The sequence below is a fragment of the Ambystoma mexicanum genome, chromosome 2p, assembly GCF_040938575.1.
Source record: "Ambystoma mexicanum isolate Mex_15411 chromosome 2p, UKY_AmexF1_1, whole genome shotgun sequence".
Classification (NCBI taxonomy): domain Eukaryota; kingdom Metazoa; phylum Chordata; class Amphibia; order Caudata; family Ambystomatidae; genus Ambystoma; species Ambystoma mexicanum.
The window spans coordinates 809,677,303-809,697,651 of NC_090923.1; the positions used below are offsets into that span (position 1 = coordinate 809,677,303).

The 20,349-nt window shown below is 50.5% G+C and overlaps 1 protein-coding gene across 1 annotated transcript in view; it reads right to left on the reverse strand.

Annotated features, from left to right (window-relative positions):
- Positions 1-20,349, reverse strand: part of PLD3 (phospholipase D family member 3) — a 533,798-nt gene that overhangs the window by 60,098 nt on the left and 453,351 nt on the right. Inside the window, exon 10 of the mRNA XM_069644484.1 lies at positions 5,214-5,379. Coding sequence (XP_069500585.1) covers positions 5,214-5,379 — 166 coding nt within the window. The remainder of the gene's footprint in view (positions 1-5,213; positions 5,380-20,349) is intronic.

Consider the following 20,349-nt stretch of genomic DNA (forward strand, 5'->3'; position numbering starts at 1 on the left):
ACATCGTTCATATCCATTTCAGTGTGGACCAAAACCCCATCGGGATATTCAATTAGTGGAATGTGTCGCCCGCCCTCCTCTTGTTGCACCACCCTAGCCAACAGGCTACTCTGCCGTTCTCCCTCGCCATATTGCCTTGCAGCTGTTGAGTTGTCTAGGAATTTCGGGTCCCTTTCAGCGGCCTGTCTAAAGCTGTCCGGTGCCTCTTTAATTGCACCTAGGGTTGTGGAGGCCCGATCCGTACCATATATGGTTTTGAGCTGTTTGAGAGCGGCCTCACACTCACAAATGTTGCTGCATATCGCCCTAAGGATCCACGCTTCTTTGGCCAAGGCCATGCCGCAGATGTACGCTTTAAAAGCATCCCAGAGGGTAGCAAGGGAGTCAACCGTGCCTGTGTTAATGTTGAAATAGTCTCCCACACAGTCCCCTAGCTCAGCCTTAAATACAGGCTCTAGTAGTGCATGAGGTATGAGTCTTTAAGGACGTCTAAGGACCTTTCACTCATCCCAGGCTAGGGTCAGGGTAATTGGGGAGTGATCAGAGTATGTTGTAGGGATTATGTCTGCATCCGCTATGTGATTTATTTGTGTCCCAGATATCAGCCACTGGCCGATACTAGCGTGTGAATCGTGCACTGTTGAGTAAAATGTGTATCCCCGGGACTGAGGGTGTAATAGTCTCCAGGCATCCACCACCCCAAGTCCGACCTGTCCATCCAGGATAGTACGAGCGGCTCTAGATAACTGCCAGGCCCTGCTCCCAGACCTATCCAGGTTGAGGTCAATAATGGTATTAAAGTTCCCGCCCCACAGGACCGAACTAGGGGGTACATAGCGAGCATTTCCGATATCTGCACGTAGAACTTGGGCCCGTCTATGTTAGGCCACGTATATATTGAGTAGTACCACCTCTATTCGAGCCAATATGCCATGCGTCAGCACAGAACGCCCTAGGGGGTCTACTTGTGTGGTTTTGGCATATATTGTAGTGATTTGTGGATCAGTATCATAACGCCTCAGTTCGAATATTGCATATAATAGCGATGTGTACACCAGCTCTTAGGCAATTCGCATCCTGCCGCCTGCGAGTGTGTTTCCTGCAAAAAAAGGATGCAGGCTTTGTGCTGTTCTGCACTGAGTTGCAACTTCCGCATTTTAGCACAATTGCCCAGATCCCTAATATTCCAACCATGCACCCCAGTGTGTCAGTCGCCATCCGACCTTGTGAGTGAAAAGCTGTGGACCCAAGACAGGCCCACAGATAACACCCCGTGAAACTTATTCTGAAGGGATGTAACCATATGACAGCCTCGTCACACTTGTCAAGTGTTTTCTGTATACTATTCCCCATCGCCGATCCCACCACCCCAACCCCCTCCCAATCAGGGGAATGAAAACCCCATAACATAGATAACCATAAGAATTGCAACTTAGCATGGGGGAATGCAGGGGGGTGGGGGGGGGGGGGAGGCTGTACACGCTGTGCAGCCCGTTTCACAACACAGCAGTGTACAGTATGGCAAGTGTAAGAGGCACTGTGATAAATGAACTACCCCGACACAGAAAGAGAGGGATGATGGCCACAAACCCCCATTACAGTATTGTTATGTTAGGTTCTGCTCAGTGTCATAACTGCGGCCATTAGAAAAAAAAATCGAGTACTTAGCGGTAGGACAACCAAGTTCACCCCGGGAAATGTTGGTCGAGGAACTTCATTGCTTCTTCAGGAAGTGTGAAGAAATAAACATTCTCAGAGTGCTCCACTCGAAGTCTGGCGGAGAACATCATAGTGTAATTGGCCCCAAGATCGCGGAACCTCTTTTTCACTGCCAGGAAGGATTTCTGCTCCTGTTGTACTGCGATGGAGAAGTCGGGATGAAGGTGGACTTTTTTTTATCCCAGCAGTAGCTGCCCTTTGGCTCTGGCAGCCTGCAGCAGCGCATCCCTGTCCCGGTAATTCAAGACTTGGGCGATGATTGGGCAGGGAGGGGGGTCCCAGGTTTAGGTTTCCGTCTTCCGCCATCCCGACTCTGGTCTCGACCTTGGTAACTCGAGCATCAGTTGTCTCCATGCGGGCCTTTATGGCGCTTATCGTGCTGCTCATGTTATCCAGCTTAGTATTAAGAGTTGTAAACCCCTCCCACATGTAGTCCATCATCCTCTGCAGCTCTGTGGGCTCACTGTTGGTGGGGGGAGGGCCGGCCTCGCAGGCGTCCCCTGGCTCACCGGGGTACGTTTTGGCAAACATTTATGGAGCTTTGCTTTTTTTCCCCCTCCTTTGGTCATGGTTGCACCCCTGATTGGAAAGGGGAGTCAGAGGGGGTGGATTTAGTGAGGCCACATGCGCCAGGTGAAGGATCGGCAGAGCTGCTGGCTTGGGAGTGCAGGGGCCAGTTCAACGCTCCACGTCGCAACAGCCGGATGTGCAGTCTATGGTGACGGTGCCGGAGGGGTCGGCCGCAACCCGTCCACGGTACTTAAGGTCGCCCAGCAGTGAGTCCCAGAGGAGTTTCAGGTCCCGCGATATGCAGAGATGCGTGTCTGACGTAATTCTGCTGTCCATCAGATGCAGTAGAACTGCCAGAGGATTCGCACCGGTATCGTCGTGAGGAGTGAAGTAGGGCATAAGGCGCGCAGGCACTAACTTGTCATCTGGTGATCAGGGTGATGAGTCAACCACGCTGGCCTCTGGGCATCGGCAGCAACAGTCAGGTGTTCACATGAGCATACAATTGGGCAGACGTACGAGTCAGGAGGCAGCCCAGTTCAAATCTGCGCCAGCCGGGTAAGCACAATCAAATCACAGCCAACGGATCACCACTCGGTCCAGTGGCATGCATCAGCACACCGCCGCCAGTGAAGGTCAAGTTGTCTGTGCTTTACTGGGCAGGCAGCCACACCTCAGGTTCAGCCCCACCACATCTGGTCCAGTTTGTGTGCAATTGAAAAATGTGTGTTGCGGAATGAAGGCTTTTAATTCTACTGCCTCCAATACGTTGGCGCATCAGCCGACGTGCCGCAGCGCACCCCCAAGGGCAGGGACCTGGGTGATCAAGGGGGCCGGCAGGGCAGGCTTATGCCCGCCACAACCCCACCAAGGATGGGGAGCGGGTTCCAGCAGCAGTTCCAAAGCGGAAACCTAAAGGTGCTGCGGCCCTGCAGTATTGGTAGCACAGCAGGGGAGGTTAGTCTCTGCTCCTCCTTACCCACGATCACAGAAAGAGCCCTTATGGCAGAGTTCAGGTGCTGGGGCACAGGGCACAACGGTGCTGGTGCGTTGTCTAGCACAATCACCAGCCAGCTACAGGAGAAGATGGGAGCCCCCCCCACATCGCCACTCCACCGTGGTCCGCACCTTCCAATGTTCCCGGATCCCTCCGATAGGAGTGGGAGTGTGGCTGGTTTGGAGTAGCGGTCCAGGCGACAGCAGCGTAAGGGCACACCAATGCAGGCAGCCCCCCCCACATCGCCACTCCACCATGGTCCGCACCTTCCAATGTTCCCGGATCCCTCCGATAGGAGTGGGAGTGTGGCTGGTTTGGGAGTAGCGGTCCAGGCGACAGCAGCGTAAGGGCACACCAATGCAGGCAGCAGTCCGAGGCGGGCAATGCGCCATCAATTCTGTCCCACAGAGCCTCAGGAGAGTGCTCTTCAGGCTCAGGGTCAGCAGACTCCACAGGGACCAGGCAGATGGAGGTATGATATTACATGGAGGGTCCCTGCGGCCGCTGGTGATGTCTCACGATGCCTCGCCTTGCTAGCCCCTCAGCGCCAGCCTTCCGGATACCGCTGTCAGCCTCCGGGTCACCGTCAGGCAATGCGTGTTGGGCGACTCGCAGCCGGGCCATGAACAGGCCGCGTTAGAAGGTACGAACAGGTCCACAAGTCGGCTGCAAGGGTGCTGCGTCCTTCTGGATACTTTCTAAGCCGCTCCCGTGTTCATGCATGCATGCATGGCAAGGATTCAATAACTGCTGTGTTGGAATCACGAGCTGCAGAGCAGCACGATCAAGCGGCCATCTTCTTCGTGCTCCACAGCGACCCCCCAGCCCCAACTCCTTTCTTTTTTGAAATGCTTACCAAAGTTTGTACATATTACTTGATGCATGATTTTAAATACGCAGCACATTTTCACTTATATACTGTGGGGACCTTTTTTGTGTGTTGAAGTGCACGTAAGGTTAAACCGGACTGCTCAGTCACACTAACATACAAGACTTCGGATTATCTACTGGTAGGTCTTCGCAAGCTTACACCAGAGGACTTGTAGAAAATCTCCTTAAAACATTCCCTCACACAGGAAACTACACATAGGTGTTGATTTGCCAATGAGTTTACACAGGGGCTCCCTGTAGAGTAATCCCACAGGCATAGCTATATCTGTAAAGAGCTGCAAAAACGAGTCAGGCCCAATGAGCCATCTGTGCAAAGAAACTCACGCAAGGAACAGGACACCGTTGTGGTTCTAAACCGTTCAGGAGCACATTGGGGATTTGTGTACCTGAAAAGTTGGTGAACCAGTCTGCAAAAAGTGGAGAAAAAGGTGCCTCATGCCAGAGATACACATTAATACTCAACACTGCACTCATTGTTACATATATGTCAACTGAAGCACTGAGTGATGAAATAATTTGAAAAGCATCACACAATGTAGCCAAGTAAGAACAAGAACAGAATTTAGTTATCATGGATCAAAAAATTGGCAAATCAGTCAATGGAGACACTTTGCACATGCTCGTTAACTGCCTGTCTACACTATGAAGACCAATGTAAAGAAACTTGAGAGAAGGGGGTCAACTACCTGCACATTTGAAAATGAAAAAAGGTGTGCAACAAATAGTAAGTGGTTTGGGGTGGCTTGGTTCTAAAATGATTAAAAGCTGAGGCCCAGGGGGTCCATCAATGTAAGTCCTTCATTGATCTGAAACAGGGGCGTTAATCTCCAGGCCTCGATGACCACAAACATGCTGGTTTTTCAGGATATTTCTCATTAATATATTCAGGAGATAAATTTGCAAACAAAGATTCTAAATGCATGAAAATGTACCTCATGAATATGAGTGATATCCTGGAACCGAACAGGCTAGTGCACTTTGAGGCCTGTAGAGCGGCACCTGTGACTGGAACCCTAGGAGCCTCTGAATATGGCAAAGCATGCCGATATTTTTAATCCACGACATCACAGACAGGCATTTATGAGTTGTTTCTTACCACGCTGATATTGTAATGACTCTTGTTGTTTTTCAAGTAGTCCAGCGATCTCAGAAAGGGGAACATAGATGGGTTGGTGTTGTGCCAGCAGCTAATAAGAAGTCGGACCTGGACATGCCTCTCGTACACAGCCTTGCGCAGATGGTCATCGATGTCGGGCCAATACCTGAAAAATAAATTCATCTAGCACATCACATTTATTTATGTTTAACTAATTTTTCCATTAAATAAGGCACGAGCAATTATTGCAATATATCAAAACAATGTAAAAAGGTATGGCATCTAAAAATATACATAAAACAGCCAAACACTCAGAATGATATCTTAGATGATCTTAAAAAATAAATAAAATGCAGTGATCTGATACCACCTGGAGAACCAGGAAAAATTCCAAGTTATAGGTATTGACGAACCACCCAGAGTAACCAGGCTTGTCTGTGGGGCGTCACACTTTCTCCCAACAAGGGGCACCCAGACCTTAATCTGCTGCAAGGAAGAAAATGAGCAAGGGAAGACAAGAGGATAGGGAAACCGATGTTACAAACACAAGAAGAAATGGATGCAGCTGGGTAAAAATGTTTTGTGATAGCAGGACTGGCTTGTGCCAATGCGAAGTGAAACATAGTTCTGCAAAAGGGAAGGAGGTGGATATGTCCTCAAGTGTTCTGCTAATTGGGTGGTGTTACCAAAGCAGATTTGGAGAACTGTAGGTTAGTAAACGATGTAATGATGAATGCATGAGGAAGCCGAGAATACGCTCAGGGAATCCTGGACATTCAGTTGCTTATTTTCCCATTCACATCTGTACGCTGCATCAAGATCAAACTCCAGAATATTCATTCTCCAGCTGCCAAGCCCAAGTTAGGAGTGACATAGTACTGTGTATTAAGGTGCAAGGCGGAAGGTTCCCATTGCACCCCTGTAGAGGGGCCATTCTACTGTTTCTTTATGCCAGCCTGGGTAACTACCTTCTTGCTGGCCCTAAATGTAAAGCTGTGCTTACGAGAGGCCCTTTGCCGTCTCAGGGAAGGTAACACCATGCACCCTGATCTTGTCCATTGCCGCTACTGTCACAATATTGTGTATTAAAGTACTTGACTTGTTGGTAGCAGTTTACATAAATGTCGTGGAACATGCTGTACCCCAGGGATGGCCACTTATATCCAATGAAGTCTCCTTCATTAGCCATGTGTGCATCTGTGTGAGCAAATAATGGCTAGCAGGATGCTCTCACTGGGCTAACCTGTTTAACAGGTGACCTTTGAGACCAGCTATGCTAGCATAAAATGGTGGACACAAGTGGGAGTCTTGTATGCTAACTTCCTGGGTAAGTGTTGTGCATGATCGGAGCAGATAAGGCAAATGCTCGGTCGTCTGGGGCAGGGCCCTGACTGGAATACACATCCTAGCCAAAAGCCTAGAAACCCACCTGCCAAGCTTGAAAGAGGCAGGCCACTAGTGGCTGAGTGGCTATCTAAATCTGAATGGATGCACCCCTGCCATTGAAGGCTGAGATGCCCTCTCAGCCCTCAATTCCTTATAATTAGCGCATTTGTCGCCTTCATTATTTGGGTCATCTCCTGGGATGCACGTCTGAAAGCAGAAAATAACGATGTATAGGCCAGAAGGACTATGTGAAAGATCTGAGGTGTGTAGCCCTGTCCTAGATCCTTCAAGGCTAACCTTTGCTTGTCAAGCTGCAACTCCCACTTCTTCAACTTGACAAAGACCCTTTCCACACAGCCCTTCTTCCACCGAGCCTGCAATGCGTTTGCCCGGGTGGGAAACAGGCACTGGGCAACCCAAACATTGGGCCTGGGGTCACTACAACAGAGCCGAACCAAGGCCAATCTTAATCTCTGTGCCCTGATCCGCCCAGCAATAATGCAGGACTTACTGGGACTTTCTTTATTGACTTTGAAGGTGAGTAAAACATATTCATCTCACCTAATGCATTTACTTTTGTTCTTTTAATGGTCCAATGTAGGGAGACTTCTCCCTTTAATTTTAGCTCTTGTGCTTTCCTAAGGGAGCATCCCCGCTCCCACTGCAGCCCTGGCAGCATTGTCAATTTGGGTTCACTGTTGATCTCCCTTTTATGACTTTTGTATTTTACTGTTTGCAGCACAAGCCATCTTACAGGGAGTGCTGTGGGGACACTATGCACCATTCTCTGTCTATGTTGCATTTTTTCCAGGCATCCTCTGAACAGGCTGGTGAAGTCATTTATTTAACCTTTTTTATGGGTGCATTATCCCAGGCTGACCTTTTAGCAGCGATAATGCACTTAAGAGAACCAAATACTCAAAATGGCCTCCCCTTGAGTTTTCCTGTTCAAGATGGTCTGTCCTTTGTGAGCTGTCTTACCTTGATAGGGTTCTGTGTCATATCATCGAAAGTATTTTTATACGACTACATTTTGCAGAAAAACGCAATCAATATTTTTACTTTTTTTATTGAGTGGGGGGTTTCAAACACTGTTTAGGCACATTACAAATGAACAAAAAATAAATAAAATTAATCCAGTCGACGAGGGAGCTGGAACGCACAGTCAGCTGCAGAAGCGCAGCCCAAGAAGGAGAGAACACTCTGGAGCCACTGCAGGCAGCTGCTGCACTAGCAGCCGAAGCCCAAGAGGGGACACCGAGAAGCCTACAGCTGACCGGAGAACACTGGGAAGTGCCCTGCAGGTATCTGCGTTCCCGGGACGGTTGATGGGACAGCAGAAGGGCTAAAGAGTGATGAAAAACAAGTCTGGGAGGTCCCCCCAATAACAAATAGCCTCCAGGGTCATCATCTTCGTGGGACTACCTGGCAGGGTAGTGAACCAGGTCTGCCAAAGGGAGGAGAAGAGGAAAGCCGGGTTTGGGATCCGCACAGAAGACTGAAGAAAGCTTTAAACCATCTTCTTCGTGCCAGTACTTTGCAGGATAGGGAACCAGGTCTGCCAGAGCAGGAAAGAGAAGAAAGGCCAGGGAAAGGGAGTCATTCCCCCTGGTGTTGTTCAACTGTGAAAGTAAGCCCAGAGAGTGTGAGAACAAAGCCAAAGAAGGCCAGGGGAAAGGAGTTATTCCCCTGGCATTGTGAAATCATGAAACCAAGTGAAGAGAAAGTACAGAGGCTGGGAGTCATTCCTACTGGAGAGAAGAAACAATTAACTTTCAATGCAAAGCCAACAATCCTTTATGTTGAATTATTGAGGTCAGGGGAAGGGAGCCATCCGCCCTGGTGCTGAAAAATTAAGGAACAATACCTGGATACCTGGGGAAGGGAAGTATTCTGTAGGAACCCAATAATGAAGTAGCAACTATGGGCAAAAAGGAATGTTGATCTTTGAACTGGAACTTTATCTTTTGAGTTGAATTGAGAACTTTACTGCTTGTTGGCATTTCAACCTAGAACTCGATTTTGTGCCTTGGAAAGGGATTGAGACCTGGGGAAGGGAGTGATTCCCTCAGGAATAGATCATACCTAAAAACTGGAACTGTGGTCCATTGTCCAGAATGAGGGAACCATTCTTCTGGATCAAGAAGATCCACTAACTATTTAGTTTAGTTGTAAGTTTGGGGGACAGAAGTAGGCTTCTTGACACAGGACCGAAACCTTCATATTTTAGTTGAGGCAGGGACACTCCTCATAGATATAGGGAAATATATGTTTTCTCTTTATTTTGATCTTAAATAAAGGTCTTTAGCAACCACTATGCCACCTGTGTGCGCCTCCTCCTGCTGCACCCTTACAGTTTCATCCCTCCATCCTGCCACTCTCAGCTGAAGCTGGGGCAGGGGCGTGGATGGGTGGGATCCTTGACCAGACCACCACTGATGTTAGCCATGGAAAGGGAGAGGTAGGTTTAGCACTTTATGCCCATACAACCCTATGGTGGGATGGTGTAGAAATAGGTATGTAAACTCATCCTCCTTACTCAGATTTCTTCAGCAACTAGTTCAGGAGTCCCTGAACCTGCCCGCTTACTTCTATGCTTTGTTCAAGCGAGGAAGGTCCAGTGGAAGAGGGTGCAGAGGTTGGAATTGGGTCTGGCTAGTCAGCTGTTCCGGACTCTGATGAGACAGTGCTGGAGACTGGACAGCTGGACACCCTTGGCATGTCCAATGAAGACCTCCAGGGAACAGGTGACCCCCAGAACGCGTAAAAGGCAGGTTGCAGCCGTGGTAATCATGATCAGGCAGCCACAGGCGATCCTTCTGGCAAGAAGAAGAACAAGTTACTTACCAACTGTAACGTTCTTTCGATTGGATGTTCCTCCCACGTATTCCTCATTTTATGATAATCGTATCCCAGCTTCAGAATTTTTTTTCACCAGGGGGCGCTGTGCTAGAGACCGCAAAGTCGAAGTCCATCGAGGGCAGCCGTCGGGCATCAATGTCATCCACTGTATAAAGGGCTCGAGCAGCGCCTGTTACCTCAGTTCTGATTTTCCAGTGTTCATGGTCGCATCAGTTGATCAGGCTTTAAGTCCTCGGGCTCTTAAGGAAGTCAGAGTGCAACTGGCGTAAACTGTACAGAGGGGTAGGATGGGAGGGTCGATGAGGAATACTTGGGAGGAACATCCAATCGAAAGAACGTTACAGTTGGTAAGTAACTTGTTCTTCGAATGGATTGTGTCCTCCCACGTATTCCTCATCTTATGATAGACTCCCAAAGCAGTGATCATTTTGGAGGTGGGAGTACTACACATTTTAATTATGGACTGAGTGAACGACAGCTTTGCAAATAGTCCTCCTTGATATGAAGTAGAGTCCAAGCAGTAATGCTTTACAAAGGTGTGAATTGACGACCAGGTGGCCGCAGCACAAATATCCTGCACCGGGACACCCCTCTGAAGAGCCGTGGAAGTTGCCATGCCTCTGGTTGAATGAGCCCTTAATCCATCTACAGGCTCTTTCTCAGCTAGTTTATAAAATTCAGAGATTGCTAGAATTATCCATCTGGATAGAGTTTGTTTCGATACTGCAAGGCCCAATTTGTGCCCATTATATCCAACGAATAGTTGGTCATATTGTCGGAGATTTGCCAATCTGGAAATGTAGAAACTGAGAACCCTTTTTGGGTCCAGTCTATGCAACCTTTCCTCTTCCTTACTAGCACGAGGTGCAGGATACAAAGAAGGTAAGACATTCTTTTGTTACAGATGAAAATCAGACACTATTTTAGGCAAGAAAGATGGTTTGACTTTTAAAATAACCTTGTCCCTATGGAAAATGGTGTGAGGAGGCTTACAAGACAGTGCCTGCAATTCACTTACCCTGTGGGCTGATGTTATAGCCACTAACAGAATTGTCTTAAGAGTGAGCAGTCTTAATGGACAAGAATGTAAAGGTTCGAAAGGAGCACACATGAGAAATTTTAATACTAGATTTAAATCCCAGATGGGCACCTGAAAAGATGTCAGAGGATATACATTTGTCAACCCTTTCAAGAATTGAATGACTAAAGGCATTTTAAAATAGGACACCTCTTCCGAGGAGCGCTTAAAGATAGATAGCGCTGCCAAGTAACCTTTTATAGTTCCAACATGAAGCCCCAAATTGGCTAAGTGTAAGAGAAAAGAAAATACTGTTGGAGTATTACAAAGAAATGGATCCACATTCTTATCCCTGCACCAGTCAATGAACTTGTTCCAACGACATAGATCCAACGACATAGATGCAGGGATTTTGTTGCTGGCCTTCTGGCCGAAAGCAAAATCTCCATTACGTCATCCGGGAGGTCCCAATCCTTATATCTTAGCCTCTCAGAAACCATGCGTGAAGGCGGAGTGTCTTGACCTCTGGATGGAGAACCTGACCTTCCTCTTGCGAGAGAAGATCCTCGCTTTGTGGAAGACGTATTGGAGGGCGGAGGGACATATTCAGAAGGTCTGGGTACCACGTCCTCCTGGCCCAATCCGCGGCAATTAGGATCATGGTTTTCCTGAACTTTCTCAACATCCTGATTACGTGAGGAATCACAGCGACTGGAGGAAACGCGTAAAGAAGTTGAAATACCCAGTCCACTACGAACGCGTCCACTAGAGCTCCTCTTGGGGGGGAATTCCCTTGAGCAATACAGTCTGCACTTCCGGTTGGCCCCGGTCGCAAAATTATCCACTTGAGGGGTTCCCCAAAGGGCGAAGATCTCTTGAAGGACTTCCTGAGCTAGCTCCCATTCGTGGGAAACTGTGCTCTACCTGCTTGGATCGTCTGCTGACGTGTTTAGCTCTCCGGCGAGATGAACTGGCGATAGAGAGATTCCTTATTACATTGCCCAGAACCAGAGCTGTATTGCCTCTCTGCACAGTGGAAGTGATCATACGCCTCCTCTTTTGTTGAGGTAGTTCATGGCCACTGTGTTGTCCGTCATTATCAGGACATTCTTTCAGAAAAGCCTTCAGCGCTAGTCTGATTGCTCTCAGCTCCAAAAGGTTGATGTGTAGTTTGGACTCCGATGGAGACCCACAACCACTGATTGTCAAGATCGTTGGTGTCGGCTCCCCACCCTGTGAGTGAGGCGTCCGACACTACCGTTATCTCCGGCCATGGTTGCCAAAAAGGTTCCCCCTTGAGGATATTCTCCTTACAAGCCCACCATAGGAGATCTTGAGCCACTTTGTTAGGGACTTGTAGAAGGTCTGACATCTCCCCTGAAAACTGGGACCATTGAGTCCTGAGGGCCCACTGAAGGGATCTCATCCTCAATATGGCCTCTGGCACCAGAAAAATGCAGGATGCCATGAGGCCTAGCAACCTTTGAAACTTCCTTACCATCTGCAGAATGTGGTGAGCTCTCTCCTCGGGAGGCGAGGCTTTCCCTGAGGAAGCGTCCAGGATCGCTCCGATGAATTGGAGTCTTTGGCTTGGAATCATTTGTTTTTTTTAATCAAAGATTTTATTGATTTGAAAATTAAAACAACATTACACTTATCTCTCTGCACTACAGGGTAGGGATGTGGGAAGGGAGGGGAAAGTTTGGAGCAGCAGTGGGGGGGAAGGGAAGGGGGAGACTGGAAGGGAGAGGAACATATGCAATATCAACATTTCCAGGTGCATGTGATAAGATGGAGAGAGAGAGACAATCCAGAAACAAAAAACATTCAGAAACTCAACTTCCGGGACCATGGTCCGACAGACCGCCAACTTGACATCGGATGACCTCGTGGCATAGACTATTCATGGCAGAATCATTACCCCCACTTTCCCGGGGCATCTCTCAGTCACAGAGGCTGTGGAGCTAACCTTGTCCTTTAGCTAGCCTCTTCCCATCTTCTCCATATTTTGTCCGCCGCTTTTTGCAGGCAACCCCTCGCCGCGTACACTCTATGTTCCATTATAGCGCATATGTCCACATCTGGACCCACTGGTCATTGCTTGGTATACGTTCCGATCCCCACAGTTGCGCAATGTTCCGCCTGAGAACTGCCATCGCAGTCGACTAGAACAATTTCTCATAACGGGAAAGGTCAGTTTCACCGGCGATCCCCTGGAGAAGGAGTTTTGGGCATCTCTGTATTGCTTTACCCATAACGCTAGACAGTTTATCACAGCATTTCTGCCAGAGCTGCTGTATCTTATTACATTCCCACAGAATATGGAAAAAGGTACCTTCTTCACTTTTGCAGCGTAGGCATCGTGCGTCCGAGGATTTGCCCCAGCGGAAGAGGGCCACTCTCGGGTAGTAGGTGCGGTGCAGGATCTTCAGTTGGACCAGTCTTAGCCTTGAGGAAATGGTCGTTTCTCGCGGGTACATCAGGGCCTCCACCCAGTCCTGCGGTTGAAGTGGACCCACATCCCGTTCCCACTTTGTCTTCAAGCTGGTTAGTTCCGGCGTCGCAAAGGATGTTATCACATTGTACATGGTAGAGGTGACTTTCCGGTCCACCCGGTCCAAACTATGTTTCGCTCTAATGGGGAGCTTTCCGGCATGTCTTGTGTTATGTGTCTATGGGTCGTCCAAGCATGTTTCAGCTGCATGTAGTGGTACCTTTCTGTGGCTGGGAGGGAGAACTTTGCATGCAAAGTCTCGAATGGTACCAGGTTGTCCTCGTGAACCACATCTCCTATGCTGGCGATTCCTCGCTGGACCAACTGGGGAACTTTCGTCTTTCGGGAAGGTTGCAGTTGTTCTATAGGGGTTGTGCCATAACTTTTCGCCCCATCCTAAGTACCGATGTGCTTCCTTCCATATTCTCACTATATGCGTTACCATATCCGTCTTTGGTGTGCGGTTCAGGCCTCCATTCAGATGCTCTAGAGGCATGGTCGTGGCATTACAGATAAGACCTTTGATGTGTGGGAGGCTTCCGTCTCCATAGAGCATATCATTTACTACCGCCATCTGGCTGGCCCAGTAATATGACTGTATCCTGGGCAGTCCAATCCCTCCTTCCCAGATAGACCTTTGGAGCGTGGCATGAGCAATTCGTGGGTGTCTTCCTCGCCATAGCAATTTCCGAAGGATGCACTCGATTTTGTGGAATTCTCGCTGGTGAAAGTATAATGGCGCATTTTGCAGGATATATAAGAATTTAGGAAGGGCTATCATTTTGAACAGGACCGCTCTGCCCATCAGCGTTAGTGGCAAGGAGATCCAATGGCGAGTATCTTCTGCAAATCGTGTTATAAGGGGGGAGAAGTTCAGGGTTGTGTATTCAGTAAGATGCTTCGTGATACGTATCCCCAGATACTTGAACTGTTCCCTCTTGATCTGGTAAGTGCCAGCCGCTAGGTTTGCCATTGAGGTGTCCCCTAAAGGGAAGAGGATGGATTTGGACCAGTTCTCACATAATCCGCTGAATGCCTCATATTGCTCTACCAGGTGCATGACTCTGGGGCAGGAGTTGCTCGGGTCCTTCAGATATATGAGAAGGCCATCCGCATAGAGAGATATTCTGTCTTCCCAGGTCTCAGACCATCGGAAGCCTTCCCAGGTTGGCGCGTTTCGCAAGAGGATTGCCAGTGGTTCGATGGCGATTGCAAAAATCATGGCCGACAACGGGCAGCCCTGTCTCGTGCCCCTCCCCAGGTTGAAGAGGTCCGAACGCCAGCCATTGACTCTGGTCCTGGCCACTGGGGATTCGTACAACAGGCGCACCCACTTCATGAAGTTCTCACCGAAGCCCATGCAGTGCATTATGGTCCAGATGGCCTCCCATCTCACCGAATCTAAGGCCTTTTCAAAGTCAATTGCTAGCAGGGCTAGCGGGCCCTGTATGCTGTTGGCCCTTTCCAGGGCCGAATATAGCCTGTGGAGGTTCATACGCGTTGATCTCTGTGGCATGAAGCCGCACTGGTCCGGATGTATGAGGGTGGGAATAACCTGTTGCAGACGATCCGCAAGTAATTTCGCCAGTATTTTAGTCTCGCTATTGATGAGTGAAATGGGCCTGTATGAACTGCATCTTTCCGGGGGCTTGTCCGGCTTGGGTATCACTATTATTGTTGCTTCTCGCAGATCTTTTTTTAAACTTTGGTTTTATTAACATTTTCTTAAACAAACTGTAGGGCACAAAGCATATTCTCATGAAATCAAGTATCGGGCCCGAAGGCCGACACCCCCCACCCCCACCACCCCAATACAGTCCCACCCCCCTAACCAAAAAGGACAAAAGAAAAAAAAAACCCACATCGGGGCTTTGAGCTGCAAGCTTTCTTAGTCTGGAGCTTAGAAGCGAGCGTGAGCGTTGACTTCTCGTCTGGCTGTTGTCCGTCTGCCAAATCCTGGGCCATGGGCGCCCACGCCTTTCCCAATTCCACGTTACGGATTCATGGACATCCCATCCCCAGGTCTGTTGCACCCCGTACCAGTTCGCTTGGAAGGAGGCCGAGACATTGTTTACCATTGCCGTCAGTTTGTCCATCAAGAACATATTTTTGACCTTCTGTAGCCATTCCACCTTGGAGGGAGTTTCTGGGCTCTTCCATTTTTGGGCGAGGGCAACCCTACCCGCTCGTAGCATTGTTTCCCACATTCTAGGGTACCTCAGTTGTGTCCGTGTCCTCTGGGGGGAGGCCCAGCAGCATGGTCAGAGGGTTCTGGGGGAGCAATTCCTCTGAGATTTCAGCGATCCAGCCCCTTATCTCCTCCCAATATGCCTGTACCTTCGGGCAGTGCCACCACATGTGTGCCCACGAACCCACCTGATCGCAACCCCTTGGGCATGCTGGGGATACACCTGGGAACATTTTTAAGTTCCCGTGGAATGCTATTTTAAATATCCTGGACCAGGCATCCTGCGAGATCTCTTTCCCCTGCCAGCTCGTTCCAAAAAGAGCGGAACCGCCTCCTCTCACCCAAATTAACAGTGTTCAAAATTTTATACATCCCTGAAACCGCCCCCTTCCTGGAGGACGCTGTATCAAGAAACTTCTCAAAGGGGGTCAGTTGTCTTTTCAAATCTTGGCCTCAGGCCTGGTCACATAGGATGCCCTTCAAGCGGAGATATTCAAAAATGGATAGTGACCCCTGACCAAGAGCTTCCCTCAGTTCCTCGTATGGTAGGAATTCTCCTTCCCTGAACATCTGCCCTGCCCATTCCATTCCCAAGTCGGACCAGGACTGTGCACAGCGGAACCCCCTACTGCCCAACTTGAGGGGTTGGCTCCATAGAGAGGACATCGGGGACGGCCATGACGTTAAGTGTGCTGTCTGGGGGCCCTCCCGCCAGATCGCCCAGAGAACGCCTAATGTTGGGTGGGACTTCAATCTATTCGGGATAAATTTTCGCAGGGCCCATAGGAGGTCCCGAACCTTAAGTGGGTGGGCATCTATGTTCTCCAGATAGGACCAGTATGTGTCCAGCCCCTCTTTCATATGCTCCAGGAGGACCCGCAACTGGGCGGCACGATAGTAGAGTTGGAAATCTGGCAGCCCGATCCCTCCCTCCTCCCTAGGTAAAGTCAGGACATTTTTTGCTGTTCTCGGTGTCCTACCCTGCCATATAAAGTCACAGACCGCGTTTTGGAGGACCCTGAAGGTTTGGTCAGGGACGACCACAGGAAGAGAGGTAAAGAGATACAACAACCTTGGTGGAATGTTCATCTTAACTGCCGTCATGCGGCCATACCAGGACAGAATCATGGAGCCCCATCTCCTCAGGTCTGCCGTAATCCCCACCATCACAGGGTCGTAGTTAATAGGGGCAAGATTGGAAAGGTCCCTGGGGATGAGAACACCTAGGTAACGGATGGCGGCTTTCCCCACTACTATCCCTTCCAACCTGTCCAGGGAGTCCAAACCCGGGTCTAATGTTCTCATGGGGAGGAGGACCGATTTGGATGTGTTAATTTTGAGCCCCGAGAAGCGCCCAAATGCGGCCAACAGAGACAAGAGGGGGGGAAGCGAGCGCCGCGGGTCCACCAGGTAGGCCAGGATGTCATCTGCGAACAAGGATAGCTTAAATTCCACCTCACCTCTCTTGATCCCCTTGATATCTCTATGAGCTCTGACTGCGATGGCCAGGGGTTCCATAGCAAGAACATAAATTAGGGGGGAAAGCAGACATCCCTGCCTGGTTCCCCGCGAGAGGGAGAACGGGTCCGATAGCCTGCCGTTCACCTGAACCCTCGCCTTCGGGGCCCTGTATAGTGCAGCCACCCAGTCCCGTATCTGTGGCCCAAAGCCCATTCTCTGGAGGGTAAGTGCCATGAATCTCCATTCGACCCTGTCGAACGCCTTTTCAGAGTCCAAGGATAGGACGCTCGCGTCAAGATCAGCCCTCTGGGCATGGTGGATCAAGTCTATAGTTTTTCGGATGTTGTCTGCGCCCTGACGACCTCCTATGAAACCCACTTGGTCTCCGTGGACCAGTTTCGGCAGGACCCCCTCTATCCGCCTCCCAATCACCTTAGCCAGGATCTTCACGTCGGTATTCAACAATGATATCGGGCGGTAGGAGGCACACTCCGAGGGGTCCCTACCATCCTTGGGGAGCACCACTATAAACGCCTCCATCATGGAGTCCGGGAGAGACCCTCCCTCCAGAACTGCGTTGAACACCTTTACCAGGTACGGGGTCAGGGTAGAACGGAACCTTTTGTAGAAGGAGACTGAGTAACCATCCTCACCCGGGGAGGTGCCCCCCTTCATGCCGCTAATCACTCGCTCCACCTCATCCTCGGTCACCGGGGCCTCCAACCCCTCCGCCATCTCCCTGGAAAGGGCCGGCATCTGTATAGCGTCTAGAAACCCCTCGATTTCCTCCTCATCCCCGTTATATTCGGATGAGTATAGTTTTTCGTAATATCTGCGGAATGCCTCTCCTATGTGGGATGCATCATGGCCTAGTTTCCCCTCCTCATTTTTAACTGCTCTCACCATTTTGCTTTTCTGGACCTCTCGCAGCTTCCAGGCTAGGATCCTGTCCGCCCTGTCCCCTTCTCATAGTACCTCTGTCTGACCAGCTGGAGACTTCTCTCGGTTTTTTGGAGGAGGAGTTCCTTCAACTGGAGCCTGTAACCGGCCAGGGCGGCCATCCTGTCACAGTCTAAGGGCTCCGCAGGGGAACCCCCTGGTTGGAATTGGGCAATTTTCTCCCTCAGGCACCTCTCCTGGGTGGCCCTTACCCTCTTTTCCCGGGATCCTATTTTGATCAGGACTCCTCGTAAGGTGGCCTTGAAGGCGTCCCAAAGGGTGTGTATACCTACCTCCCCATTGTCGTTAAACTCAAAAAATTCAGTGATGGCCTCAAGTATCTCCTGCGCTAGTACCTCATCTTTTAGTAGGAAGTCATTACACTTCCATCTCCCCCCGCGTTCCCTCAACCCTTCCCTCGCTATAGTAATTCTGACTAGGTCGTGGTCAGACCAGCTGACCGGCTCAACCCCGTAGCCAGATATAAATGGGAATAAGGACTCGTCCACAAGATGTAGTCTATTCTGGAAAACGATGTATGGATTGCTGAGTAGTACGTAAAGGAGGGGCTCTCGGCTCTGGGGGTTGGGACCGTGTCCACCAAGCCTAGTTCTGAGTTGACCCTCTGGAAGGTTCGGGCCATGATTTCATCCGCTGTCGTGAGGGTCTGGGGGCCTGTTCGTTTCCTGTCCCGGATTGGGTCCAGGACCATATTAAAATCCCCGCCCACCACCAACGTACCGTGAACAAAGAGTTTTAGTTTATCCCTCATCTCCTCCCAGAACTGTGCTTGGCCTTCGTTTGGACCGTAAATGGCCGCTAGGGTGAGTGGGGCCCCCAGTAGGGCTCCCCGGACTAGCAGATAGCGGCCCCCCGGGTCTTTCAATATGGTTTCATTTTCGAAGTTGACTCCTCTAGCTAGTAGTATAGCCACTCCTCGTTTCTTTCCCTTGTGGGAGGCGCTGAAGACCTCCCCAATCCCACCACCCCGCAATTTGGGTTCCTTCCCCAGGTGCCAATGGGTCTCTTGCAAGAAGATGATGTCGAGCTTGGCTCTTCAGAACTCCCTACTAACCAGGGATCTTTTCGTGGGGGAGTTTAAGCCCCGAACATTGAGGGAGCCCACACCCAGGGCAGGCAGACTCTCAGCCATGATCTAAGTAATTTTCCCTCACGGTCAACGACTCTGTAGTGCTCATTCCCGGATGCTCCTTGAATTGTGCTCTGAACTCCCCTCTTCCACCCACCCTTCCCCCCCGGGCGGGCATGAAACAAAACCCCAACTGCCCCCCAACCCCAACTCCAAACTGAACCCCCTTAACTTTCGTGTAACCCCCCTCCCCGGCGTCCAGCCAAATAGTTCCGCCAACACTGGCTTTTGGCCGAACCACCAGCCTGCCCCCTGTGGCCAGGCTAATCACCCTTAAAGCTGATCCTCTTGAGCCCCCCAAACCCTCCCACGGCTGCATTCCTTTCGTGAGACACATACTTGCTGTTCGTGGGGATGCAGATAGCGAATAAACCTCCGACTCCTCCCAGTACCATTTTAGATCAGAGCGGATCGTGTCCGTTCTCAGTCCTCGGAACCGTTCCACTGCCTTCCTTTGCTGGAGATGGAGTATTCATTTTCCTAAATTTCCGCGACCCGGTTCTCTTTCTCCTGTCTCTCGATGGGCCGGGGTCCCGGGGTTTGCCCCCCCCTGGGCCTGAGGGGCCCCTCCGGGGGCTCGTGTCCACCACATATTCCTGGATCGCACCGCGGATGTCTTCTTCTGTGATCAGGGTCGATCTTTGGCCCATGTATTCGAACGTCAGGGAGAAGGGATAGCCCCATCTATAGCGTATCCCTTTTTCCTTTAGCAGCTGCGTGAGGGGGCGGCACATTCTCCGCTTAGCCAACATGTATGCGGAGAGGTCCTGGTATATGGAGACCTGGGCATTGTTATAAGTGATTTCTCGGGCCTTCTTGGCCTCCTCCAGCACCCTTAGTCTTTTCCGAGTAGTAGTGGAACCGGGCCAAGATCGAACGGGGGCCCCCCGCTCTGCCCCCCGCCCTGTGCACTCTGTCGAATGTCGGCTCTGTAGTCATCTCCTCCGCAAACAGAGTGATAATGTCCTGCACCGCTCTGGTGACGTCCCTTTCTGTTTCCCCCTCCATTTCGGGCACCCCGAAAATCCTGAGGTTGTTCCTCCTCTCCCTATTTTCGAAATCGTCCAATTGGCAGGCTCTTTCCTCATCCCTCTTTTCCAGGGCCTCCAGCCTCATGTTGAGTTGAATCTCTTGGGGTGCCGAGGTTGTTTGCTGCATCTCGACCTGAAGCAATCTGTCCTCAATATTTTCCACCCTTTGGTCCATTTTTTCAAACTTCTGTGCGATATCAGAACGCATGTCCCTGATTTCTTGCAAAATTGAGGCGAAGCCCCTTTCCATGGCCGAGGAGGAGGGGGCTGTGTCTTCCGACTGGGCCATGGTTCTTTTCAGGCCTGTACCTTTGTCGCCTTTTTTGCCCTCCTGGAAGCGATATTCCTGCAGGGGCTCCTGCCAGCTCATCAGGTGCCTTCCCGTGGTCCACTGTCTGGGCCTCAATGTCCCCAGCGGGGAGACCGTTCTCCTGGGGACGTCCGCGGGGGGGCCCCCCGAGACCGAGGGACCGACCACTGGGGCAGACCCGTCCCGGGCCGGCACCAGCCGGGGTTGTAGAACGTTGCAGGGGGGGGCGGGCACACGCCCCGCCGTCACCTGGCGGGGGCCTCACACCTTGTCCAGACTCCTCGTGGTGGATCGGGG